At 37.3% G+C, this 13,202-nt stretch overlaps 1 protein-coding gene across 1 annotated transcript in view; it reads right to left on the bottom strand.

Annotated features, from left to right (window-relative positions):
- STYX (serine/threonine/tyrosine interacting protein) overlaps window positions 1-11,568 on the bottom strand; it is a 35,442-nt gene extending 23,874 nt beyond the window's left edge. The window contains exon 1 of the mRNA XM_077768124.1: window positions 11,237-11,568. Within this exon, the coding sequence (XP_077624250.1) occupies window positions 11,237-11,293 (57 nt within the window). The 5' untranslated portion in view covers window positions 11,294-11,568. The remainder of the gene's footprint in view (window positions 1-11,236) is intronic.
- Window positions 11,569-13,202: the final 1,634 nt, after the last annotated feature.

The following is a 13,202-nucleotide window of genomic DNA, read 5'->3' as shown; positions in this document are numbered from 1 at the left end:
TATACATTTCACAGGGGTGCCTGAGTGGCTTAGTCAGTTAAGCTTCCAACTACAGCTCCGGTCATGATCTCATGGTTCGTGGGTTTGAGCCCCGCGTCAGGCTCTGTGCTGACAGCTAGCTCAGAGCCTGGAGCCTGCTTTAGATTCTGTGTCTCCCTCTCTCTCTGACCCTCCCCTGCTCACGCTTTCTCTCTCTCTTAGAAATAAATAAAAAACATTCAAACAATTTTTTTTCAAATATATATACATTTCACAGAAGTATAGAGTTCATTCTGTCTTTGGAAAGCAGACCAATATAAACAAGTTGAAAAATAATACAAAATGCCAATGGCAAAAAAGACAGTAAACATTTTAAAAGTTGGGACCAGAAAAAAGCAATTACAGTGAATTGATATGGAGAACCAAATCCTCATTTGTAAATGAACTGCATTCCAAAAGTTTCTAACTTGTTTAAAACTCACAATTATAAATAGAAATGAGCTTTCTAAAGTTAAAACTGGAAAAGCTTAAAAAAAACAAAAACAACTTTTCAGGTGAAAGGGATCAAAGGGTATAAACTTCCAGTTATAAAACAAGTTATGGGGTTGAAAAGTACAGCATAGGGAATATAGCCAATAATTTGGAATAACATTGTATGGTGACAGAAATTAACTATACTTATCAATGTGAGCATTGGGTAGTAATGTATAGAATTTTCCAGGGGTCTCTTGCTGGCTCAGTTGGTAGAGCATGAGACTCTTGGTCTGGGGGCTGTAATTTCAAGCCCTGCATTGAGTGCAGAGACTACTTAAAAATACAGATATGTCCAATCACGATGTAATATACCTGAAACTAATGTAACGTTGTATGTCAAATATACTTCATTTAAAACAGAATCTTTTTAATTTTTAAATAATTTTAGGACTACAGAAAAGTTAAAAATAGTGCAAGGAACTCCCTTTACCCTTCACCTAGATTTTCCAAATTAGAAAAGTATTTTAAACACATAAGGTAGAAATATTATACATCTGTAATGGAAATCTTAGCTAGGATGCAATGGGGAATTACTCCTATCAGAGGGTTGGCAAGCTATCAGCAGGTGGGAGGAGGGGTAAGGGGGAAAAGGAAAGCAGAAAAGAATGTGGTGTTTGCAGAGCAAGCAGCTATGGCTAGGTGTTCCACCAGAAATACCCCCTTGTGTGAGCCAGTTTGAAGCTTTCAACTTATGTAGAAGTGCCCTGAGTTGCCCTAAAGTAACCTTTACAATCCAACCATGTTTTTGACCATACAATGTATGCACTAGTATGCTGACATACTTATGCATACAAAGTTGAACCCAAGTGAATACAAATAACAAAATATGTATAAGCTCCTTTTATGTATCAAGTGCCCTGGCTCTGTTCCCTAGCACACTAAACAAAAGCTTCATGCATGAACCCCAAGGGGAGACAGTGCTTTGAGAGTCATTTCCCTGTCTCCGTACCTGTGACAAGTAATAAAAACTCTTCGCTTTCAATACTTCTTTAGGTTGTGTTCAATTTAATGCACCCCAAGCAGCAAACTTCCTGAGTTTGGCTACAGAAAAGACAGAATAGTACTCCTGCAATGACAGTCAGCAATTTTTTTTTTAATAAAGAGAAAGTATTTTTTGTCTTTCATGTTGAAAATCGATCTTGGCAATGTAGTAGAAGTAGACTATAAACCTGAGAAGCCATGTCTTGAGATCTACTGATCTTTTATGGCCTTATTTATTACTTTTGTTCTTTTAAAATGGGAGTATAAAAGAACACACAATTAAGTGTTAAAAGGCCTAAACATGAATGTAGAGTGTTGTGCCCGATTCGTGAGTCCCGAGACCCCTAAGGAGCCGTCACCGATGCAAGTACATAAGGGTCTTTATTACAAGCTCGAGCAGGGGCTCACCTGTCTACCGGTGCAGCGGCAGCAAGGAGAAGACTCAAACAATGGCAAGCAGGGTTTTTATGGAAAGGGAAGGGGGTGTTACAGTGCACATGTCGTACATTTTGCATCACCACATAAGCACCAATCATAATTGTGCAGCACCCATGGTTATAGTTTTGACCATTCAGTATCCGTGAGGCGTCCGTTACTTTTGGCAGGACCCAATCATGACCTTTGAGAATCCCTTGAAAATGACCAATTATAAGGTGAGCTCAAAGGGCCTATGTGGGGTTTAGGCAAGCGGTGAGTGATTGGCTAGTTTGTACAGAGTAACTACCTGCAGTTCCCAGCCCTGACTCAGACCACAGAAATGTTACACAGTTCTTCTGATTGGCTGATCCGAGGGTGGGTCTGAGGGTGGCTTCAGCTGAAGCTTTTCCTGGAATTAGGGCTACGTGCAGCCAAGGTTGCTCTTAATAGAGGACTTAATTTCAGGCTCTTCAAGAGCTCAATGGATTTTTATAAGCAATATACCCATGTAACCACCATCCAAACAAATAAAGATTTCTGTATCCCAGAAAGTTCCCTTTCTCTTCTCAAGCAATACCCTCTTTCAGAGGTGACCACAGATTTCTATCAATATAGATTAGTTTTGCCTATTCTTGAACTTAATATAAATGGAATCACAATAGTACTATTTTATGTCTGGCTTCTTTCATTCAACCTAATGCCTGTGAGATTCATCCATGGTGTGTGTATGTTAGTAGTTTGGTCCTACTAACCTGTTTTTATAACACCCAAAAGGCAACACTCTCAGTCAATGATAAACTGGGGAGGTTGGGGGGTGGGGAGGGGAAACAACTCACCTCATCCCTGTAGGATGAGTACCTTTGCCTTTCTGAGCTTTGGCTCTGAGTAGAATATGGTGATAGTGGTGGGGTGGGGTCTTCCTAACCACAATCTGGACTTTGTTCAACTTTTAGCATTAGAATTCAATTATTTTTGTGATGTCAAGTGAAAATTGAATGTCAAGTGGTCCTGGGTAGATTGTGTCCATGGGTTCTTGGAAAAAACAAATTTATTTTGTCTCTGGAGAAGCATATCCTAAACCTAGATCAGAAACAACTCACAGAGATGAATTCCAAGAACTCACAAATTAAGAATCAAATTTTAAGAGGAGGAAAATACAATATACATTTAGTATACAAAGAAATGAGAGCATTAGAAGTATGACCAAGGATTAAGAAAATTTTTTAAAGAGAACCAAAAGGAATATGTAAAATGAAAATGTACAACTGAAATTAAAAATCATTGGATAGAGGGGAACCTGGGTGGCTCAGTTGGTTAGGCATCCGACTTCGGCTCAGGTCATGATCTTATGGCTCATGGGTTCGAGCCCTCCATTGGGCTCTGTGTTGATAGACCAGAACCTGGAGTCTCCTCTCTGTCCCTCCCCCACTCGTGCTCTCTCTCTCTCAAAAATAAAACATTAAATTTTTTTAAAATAAATAAAAAGCAGTGGATAGACTAAACAGAAGAACACAAATACAGAATTTGTGAACTGGAAAATAGAATGACCTAAATTCAGAATTGAAAAGTATGATCAGTTAATAGACAAAGATAGAATTAAAAGTCTAACTTCCATAAAATCTAAGTTCCAGAAGGAATGGAGAGAAAATACAGGAGAGATAATATTACACAAGATATTAATAAGAATTTTCCAAACTTGTCAAAGACACCACACCCCAGAAATAAATAGCCCAACAATTCTCAAGAAAGGTAAGGAAAAGAAATACAAAGGTAAATAGCAGCACACCAAACATAAATATCTGGAAAAGAAATCTTGATCCTGACCCCTCCTCACCACGCCACACTCTGAACCCTCCTCACATACAAACATCTTGCCTTTCTTCACTGTTGTATGTATTCCCAACACTTGATGACAGTGCCTGGCACACAGTAGGCACTCAATACATATTTGTTGAATGAAAAAAAGAAAACAAAGGTGTATGTGTATAAACATAAACACAAAAATGATAAAACTTCTATAAGAAACAGAGTATCTTTGCAACCTTGGGAAAAGCAACGATGTCTTAAAGACGGCACAAAAGATATTAAGCATAAAGGAAAAAAATTGATAAATTCAATTTCATGAAAATTAAAAACTTCTGCTGAATGAAAATACATTGTTAAGAAAACAAAAAACAAGCCACAAATTGAAAGAAAATATTTATAACTTATACACCCAACAAAAGACTTATATCCAAAGTACATAAATATGTATCAACAATAAAGTGACAACTCATTTTTTTAAATGGGAAAAGAACTGAACAGATATCCCAACATGGAAGATATATAAATGGCCAACAGCACAAAAAAAAGGGCTCAACATCATTGGTCATTAGGGAAATTCAAAAAAAGCACAAGATACTACTACATAACTAATAATGGCTAAAGTTAAAAACACAACACCAAATGTTAGTGATGGTGTAGAGCAACTAGGACTCTCAAACATTGCTAACTGGAGTGTAAAATGGAATGATAAACATACAGCTACCTTATAATCTAGCAATTCCGCTCCTAGGATTTATCAAAGAGAAATAAAAACATATGTCCACAAAAAGACTTACATAAGATTATTTAAAGCACCTTTATTCATCAAAACTCCCCAAAACCCAAATATCTATTATATATTCATACAATGAAATATTCAGCAATAAAAAATCTACTACTACTCTTAAGTACAATATACATGAATTTCAGATATTATGTTCAATAAAAAAGCTATAAACAAAAGAGTCCACTTTACACGATTCCATTTAAAATTCAAGAACTGACAAAACTATAGTTACAGAAATCATAATATTCATTGTCTATTATGGAGTAGGGTATGGGTTGCCTAGAAATGGACATAAAATAACCTTCTACATAGACAGAACTAGTACATATCGTGTTAAGAGTAGGATTACACTGGTGTATATACTTAACAAAACTTACTGAATTGCAGACAATATTTGTGCATTACACTCTATGTAAATTTTACTGCTACTTAAGAAAAGAGAGGATGCAGACAAAACCAAGATATTAAATACAAAAGAAAGACAATTAGACTGTCCTTGACTTAACTGCAAGAATAAAAGCCATAAGACTAAAGAATAATACATTCAAAGTAGTGAAATAAATAATTGTGAATCTAGAATATATGCTCAGAAAATCATCTTTCAAGAACAGGAGTGCTATATAAAATTGATTCCATACAACCAAAAACAGAGAGTTTACTACCAGCAGACTCCTATTAAAGGAACTTCTAAAAGCTATTTTTGAAAAGGTATTATTTTCTCTATCTTATATTTCTGCATTAGGCACAGAGAGTCTAAGCAACTGAGCTAAAGCAGTCTGACTCCAGAAACACTGACACTATATAGCCTCTCAATGTAAGAAGGAACTACATAGCAAACATAGTAATCAAACACTGACTGCATAAAATGATTAAAATAGGGATTAACAGAAATAAAAGTATATAACTTCCAAGCCAAGAGAGGGTGAAATGTAATCAATTTGTGCAAAATGAATTTTTATTTGCTTCTTTAACTTACCAATATGTTATAACCTTTTATATTAAAAAGTTTTTAAAGAACTTAGGCCAAACACTGTCATTTTCATCATGGCACCCCTAACACTGAGCATAGTGCCTGCCACAGAATAAGCACATGACAGATACGCATTTTGGAGATACATAGCACTTGATTCTATGACTCTTTCTTTTTCCCCCTTTCTTAAAAAAAATGATTCTTGATTAGTCTGACAGCCTCATCTTCCTGAAGAAACCTGTCAGAGATGCAAGAAAGAAGAAAAGTGATTAAAGAATGTGTACTTTTGAGTTTACCTAAAATGAAATCTCTAAAAATTATGCATGAAAAAAGAGAAACAGGAGGACATATATAGTGAAATGGTGTACATATATTCCAGGGAATATCTGGCAATAAATATGCCAGAATGCACTCAAAGACACAGGATAAATGTGCTTCCATCTGGAATATCAATTTTACCAAGAGATTTTTTTTTGGAAAAAAGTGTCTTCAGTGGCTATTACTTTAAAACATTTTTATATTAAAACAAACATGACCATATGGGATAGAGTGCAAAATTTACCTTAAGTTTTAAGTGAAACAAGAGGCTTCAAAGAAATTTTGAACTTCCAAAAGGCTGTATACAATAGAACAAGTATGCTATATTTATACAAGGAAAATATTACAGGAGTAAAAAACAAGTTGTATAGCAGGAGAGAATGAAAAATTACTCCTCCTCACCCAACAAATAAGCATACAGCCTACTTTTGTGACCATCACATTTACTGTAATAGGTATGGATCCTTTGAAATCTATTTGACATTAACTATTCCTAGTGCTCGCATTAGATTTTGATCTTAAGCGCCTATCATCTTTGTTTACCTAGCTCTGATTATTACTGTGCAAAACAAATTTAATCTTGCCTTGTCTACCAATTCTGCCAATGCCTTTAGCATACTAGACCAAGATTTTAAGTCATTCATGTTCACAGTCTTGTTCTACCAGACATCCATCTGTCTGAACAGGTTTCTAACAACCAAATCTTATATTACAACCAAGCCTATATTACACTCAATCTTAATCTCAGCCTGCCCACACTGCTGTTAAAATCCATCATTTTAGATATGGCAGTAGTAACAGGGCAGATTCCCAATATCTATTATGAGTTATTACTATAGTTAATTAGAATTGGTTTCCCAAACACAGATGATTAGTCAAGCAGTCCAACCATATTTTTCCAATCAAAGCAACCCAGCTAAACCAAAATACCCTTAATTGTGATATACACCATGCTACTGCTGAAATTTAATTCACAACTGAAAATCCTTCAATCATCAACATGACCTAGAAGGTATAGCATATTAAAACATCTTTCAGGTTCTCTCCTTTCTTCTCATACAATGCAGTTACATGAGCTTTATTAAAATTGCACTTTGGGTACAGAACTTGAACTTAGGGGATAGGAAATGTTATAAAAATGTTCAAAGATCGGTAAGTAAATTCAGCAAAGGTTATAGGCTGTAATCATTAGATAAAATAAAAAATTAATTTCTATCAGCACATGGATCAGGCTGGCTGAAACCTATAACCTTTAGAGATACCGAATAAGGGCACGTGGGTGGCACAGTCGCTCAGGTCATGACCTCATGGTTCCTGGGTTCAAGCTCTCCATCGGGCTCTGTGCTAACAGCTCAGAGCCTGGAACCTGCTTTAGATTCTGTGTCTCCCTCTCTGTCTGCCCCTCCCGATTGTGCACACACACTCTCTCTCTCAAATAAACACTTGGAAAAAAAATTTTAAATACCAAAACAGATTATAAATGCATGTGCACTCTCTCACAAATAAATAAATAAATAAATAAATATTGAAGGGGTATACACAGGCAGAAGGGCATTCAAGTAAGATGATTTTAAGTCAGTTACTCATAAACCTAGCAGCCATTAGAATTATCTGGCTCCATCTCAGATCAGTTAAATCAGAAGGTGATGATAGGGCCCAGGAATGGTTATTTTTTTAAAAATGGTTATTTTTTTGGAATTACCCTTGGTAATTCTACTCTAGTCAGGTTTAAACAGCAACATTCTATATTTAAAGGATCTTCAGTCCGAAATATTAAGCAATTCCTATTTTTTATTCTGTACTATGGGGATCAAAAGAGAAAACAGAAAGTTAACATTTAAGTTGCCAAACTGCAAGTGAAATAAATTATACGTTCTATCTGAAAAAAAATTTTTTTTTCTCAATTATAAAACCAACAGCCCTAACTATGCAACTAATTTATTTAAAAATTGGTAGTGTAAGCTGCTCTTCTTCATATCTAAAAGGAAACTACTGTAATCTTGTCATAAGACTCTACTATCAAAACCAATCAAGATTCTTGCATTAATTCAATAAACATTTGTTAAGCTTATGGTATATACCAGACACTGTGCTAAATGCAAGAAACAGTGGGAAGTAAGGCAGGAACATTTTGGTAAATAAACTCCCTTATGAAACTTTCAGTATCATGGAGAATAGACATTGAGGAAAGCCATCAGTATGGTATCTGTTCCCAGGTAGGTATAAAAATACCAAGTGCTACAGAGACTTGTGTACCTATAGGATTAAACTATGGGTGGGGTGGGGGGCGGTGAACAGGAGGAGTTGGCAAAATCAGGGAATGCCTTTATGAAAAATATGTTACCTAAACTGAGATCTAATTCAAGAGCAAATATTAATTGGGTGAGGCCACGGTTAGTGCCAGGTGGCCAAAGCAGGGGGTAATAGCAAATGTAAAGGTCCTGGGGGATGGCGGGGGGGAGGACCTAAAACATTACAAATCTGAAAGAAAATGAACATGGCTAGGGCAAACAGATGGTTACGAGGGGAAGAGAAGCTCATGAGGTTAGAAAGGGAGGCAGGAGCACTTGGGTGGCTCAATAGATTAAGGTCCCGGCTCAGGTTGTATTCTCACAGTTCTTGAGACTGAGCCTCACATCAAGGCTCTGCACTGATAGCCCGGAGCCTGCTTGAATTCTCTTTTTCTCCCTTGCTCTCTGAAGCCTGCTTGGGATTCTTTCTCCCTCACTCTCTGCCCTTCCCTCACTGGTGCTCTCTCTCTCAAAATAAATAAATAAACTCAAAAAAAAAAAAAAAAAAAGGTGGGCAGATGCCAGATCACACACAACTTTGCAGATGTTAAGGGCTTGGGGGAGCCTGGGTGGCTCAGTTAAGCCTCTGACCTCATCTCAGGTCATAAATTTATGGTCTTGAGTTCAAGCCCCATATTNGTACTCTATCTAAAATAAATGAATATTTAAATTTAAAAAGAAATTTAAGGTTTGAACTTCTCAAAACTATGGGGAATCACAGCGAAGTTTTAAACAAAGGCATGATCATCTTTTTCCAAACCAATCTGAACACCGCTAAATTTTTGCTAGCTCTGTCCTAAAAGAATGCCCTGACCAGTACTTCAAGAAACAAGGAAGTAATATTCTTATAGAGATGATAGGCTCATCAAACTGTCATGGCTTGATCACATCAATCATTAAGAGCATGCATAAAAGCTTCTCTACTTGAATTGTTTTTACTAAAGCAACCTTTGGACTGTAATTTAGGTTTCCTTGAAATACTTCTCAGGTGGAAGAACAAAACTCATATTGGCTGGTCACCATAACTACATAGGACCATTTGATAATTTATGTATTCCATAGCAAATTAGAAAATTAACACTGTTTTAGTGGTTTAACACGAGTGCCCTATTTAATGGTTATTTATAGTTCTGTCTGCCCAGAAAGCACCCTCCATCTTCTGTGGAAATGCTCCTATGATTTTGGTGGGAGGGCTACCAATGATAAACCTCTCTCCCCTGGCCACAAGTGGGTATATAACCTAGACTGGGCTCCTCATTTTATTTGCCCCTTTCTGGCTATAGGAACTCATCCAAAGGATGGGCACATGACCTAAGTTAATTAGGCCAACCCTCTAGACTTTAAATACTGAAGTTTAGAGATGTTATTCTTCAAAGTGTAAGCTATGTAAGGGTATGACCTTGGATAGCTGACAGTCAAACTCTGTTATCTGTGGAGAAGCCAGAGTAAAGGCAGAAATGGTCAAAGTAGAGACAAGCACAGATAAGAGGCAGAGCCAGTTCTAATTCATCATAATACTGTCTAGTAAGTCCCTGAGACCAGCTGTATCCCCACCTTTCTGGAATTACTTTTCTTTTTGCTTAAGCTAGTCTGAGCTGGTTTTTGTCACTTGCAACTAAAAGAAAACAAACATCCAATGCTAAGTAAAAAGGAATGAATTGGCTTTCAGTAAATAACATTTGCATCATTATCTACTGGGCTTTAAGCATTATTTCCATCCTTACACAGGAAAGAAAGCTATCTTCCCAGTAAGACTATCACAATTACAGGGATAAGACATATTATATACATAATAAAAGATTAAATGCAAGTCTGCAAACATTTTAAACTATAATTTTTAAGATTAGATCAGGGAAAAAATTGAAATTAAAAACAATGAACTAGGAACTAAGACCAAGGTTCTGAACTGCCTTATGCTGTTACCTTGGCATATCACATATTCTCAGTAAATTACAATTTCTTCACCTGAAAAGAGAGAATGCTCTCTATTATTTCTAAGGTTGCTTCCAGGCTTAAATCACTGAATCATTTTTAAGGACAAAAAGCATATTCCTCATTTGCTTTATTCCATATTAAACAAAGAAAAATTAAACAAAGAAAAAAGTGTAAATTCAATTTTAACTAACCGAACTTAAACTTTCTTTCCCTATTTAAGAGTCTACTCTTAAAATATGAAATTCTGAAAAGACTACTAACACAAGCAAAGGATCCCTCCAAATAAAAAATGTGAACCCCAAATGAAGACAGTCAAAGGAATCAAGATTTGGTATAAACTGAATGGTTTCTCAAAAAGTTTTATTTTCCAATTATTTTTAAGATATTTAGAACTAGAAATTTTCATTTCTTTCTTGATCCTATTAGGGCATAACTGAGTATCCTTGTCTTTTTTTTAGTATCCTTGTCTCTTTAGTCTTAAGAAAATTCTAATTAAGTAGTCTGCAACATCACAAAGTATTTTAAACTAGCAACAGATGGAGAAAAAACTCAATACAAACGTTAGTCAAGGGAGAAATAAGGTGGAGTAAAAAGAACCCCAAATCAGAAATCAGGAGAACGAGTTAAAAACAATTTCATTCTCAATAACAACTCCCCTCCACAAGTTTCATGACTTAAGTTTTTAGACTGAAATGAGTTAGCTTTGTGACATTTTATTCTGCGGATCACAGCTTTCCCTCAAAAATACCAAAAAACAAAATAAAACAAACTACTCTGGAAAACTTTTTGAAGGAGCACTTCGGAAGTTCAGGCCCCAGATCTATTTCACATGTGGGGGGCCATGTGTCCCACATGCGAAAGGATGACACCAAATATATCCCTCAAATTAGGATTTAAAACATTACCCTCGTACTGCCGTGGCAATAAAAAGGGGAACCTTACTCAAAGTCAGTCCTCAACCCAGAGCCCGGGGGAGAAAGGACTAATTTTGCCCTTCCCTTTTAATTAAGCAGACCAGACCCAGCAGCCCCTCCGCCGGGGTCTCAGGAGGGTCAAAGAAATTCGGTGAGAGAGGCTCCTCCCCAAGGTCCCAGGATGTCCTCAGGAGGCAACAGGGCTCCGGTGGAGCGTGGGGACTTCGACGGTTGGGGCCTGGGGTCGCCCCGCGGCCGAAGAGCCGCACGGGGAGGCCTGTGCGTGGCAGTCACCGGACAAACTCACCTCGGCGTCTTCTTTGCACTGCGGGAGCGAGGGGAACTCCAGCTTCACGTCCTCCATGGTCGCGGCCCCGGGGCTTGTGGGCGGGGTGCGAGTGGGAGTTTTATCCGGCCCGCCCGACCCTCGGGCTGCCAGTGACAGAGAAAGGGAGGAGGGTGGGTGGGCCGGAGGGCTGACTGGCGGGCAGCGGGCTTACAACTAACACACGCAGATTAAAGGGTCCCAGCGACTCCGACGGCGACGGCGGCGACAGCGGGGAAGAGGGTTGGGCGGCTCATACCCCGCCGCCATGCTGCTGCCGTCTCCCTCCCCCTGACTCCCCGCGCCCCTCAGGCCGCACAAGCTCCAGCACTAGCAAGAGCCCAACAACCGNGGCAACGACTGAAGGTCCTGGGAAAGGCAGTGGGACAAACCGCCCCAGCTCTGCCCTTTCCCAGATCGGACGCAAATCTGTAGTGTAAGAACGGGCAAACATCCTAGCTGCCAGAGACTGGCATCCGAAAGGAAAACTGTAGTTTCTCCCCTCAGAATCCTGCGCAATCTGTGGTGAGGTTATAACCGAAAGAGTAATAAATGAAGAGTTCATCTTTAAATTGTGTTATGCTACACAGAAAATGAAACACCCATTGTGTTTAAGCAAATTGCAATGGTGGACTTTTCAAGAATACTCCGGAATATGACAGCTAGAAAATCTCAAGAAACGAAAGGCAAATATAAAATCCTAATAGAAACAACTGATAGCTCACTCAGTAAATTACACATCATACTGAAGGAAGGTCTCTCCCTGTGATGCTACGTTTATCTTGAAATAATTATATATAATAGAAATATATTAAACTACATGGTTTTCAGTATCTTTTAAAAAGGAGTTTGAGTCTGTTAATACTATTAATACTGTTAATACTGTTCTATTAATTGAAGTGAGGTATATACTTTCTCTGCGTCTAGGGAGATACTGTTATCTATTTTAAACAGATGAGGAATATCAAATTTGAAGCAGAAGAATCCACACTTAAACTTTCAAGACTTGTAAACCAAACTGTTTCTTAAAACCAAAAAAATAAAGTAAAAAAGGCGAGAAACTCATTAAATTGCAAACTACAATGAATAAAGTTAAAAGAATCACATGGATATTTGACCTAGACTTCCTTGACATAGTATTATTTTTATGTCATATTTATGAAACACACTGCCAACATATATAGAAATAGAACCGTTCCATAACTTGAGTATTAAATGGTTAGCTTGAGTGCTCCATTTTCTCTATCACTATGTAAACTATTCTCTACCTTTTAAAATTATAAAAAGACATACAATACTCTGCAAGTAACTTTTTAATTTGAAAAGTGATTGTATGATTACCCAAGTCATATATCGCACATTCTTCAGTGTTTATGAAAGTGAAGTCAAGTTGTTTTTGTTTAAACAGCATCTTTAATAAAATAATCTCAGTTTACACCCAGCAATGATTTCCTATCTTAATCTGTTAAAGCTTTAATTCCACATGATAGAAGAATTGTGTGTAGGTAACAGAACTTTTGCTTTGAACATTTCTGACATCAACATCCCACACTTAGCTTGGTATCCATAGATACCTACAGAGTCAATGGGTGAGCTTGGGAAATAAATCTCCTTAAATTTTAGTATATGCAAAAATATGTACGTCTGACTTTTTCTGGGAAGAGGGTCCACACCTTAGTATTCTGAAAAGGGAACTATCATCTTACATAAATCAAAACCAAGTCACATTTGTTAGCAAATAGTACTTTTAATCGTAATCTAAAAAAAGGTTACGGACATGCATGTACTATTTCAATTAATTATCTCACGGTCTAATCACAGTAGGTGAAGAGTAAATAAAGACCTTCCATTATCCATACAGACATACACATCTATGCTTTATTTAACGACGCTCTTAGGAACACTGAGTGTGTATGGTTTTAAAATTCAAAAGCCTGTAATCTAAATA

The sequence above is a fragment of the Crocuta crocuta genome, unplaced genomic scaffold (assembly GCF_008692635.1).
Source record: "Crocuta crocuta isolate KB4526 unplaced genomic scaffold, BGI_CrCroc_1.0 scaffold10, whole genome shotgun sequence".
NCBI classification, from domain to species: Eukaryota; Metazoa; Chordata; class Mammalia; order Carnivora; family Hyaenidae; genus Crocuta; species Crocuta crocuta.
This window is presented reverse-complemented; position numbering and strand designations above follow the sequence as displayed.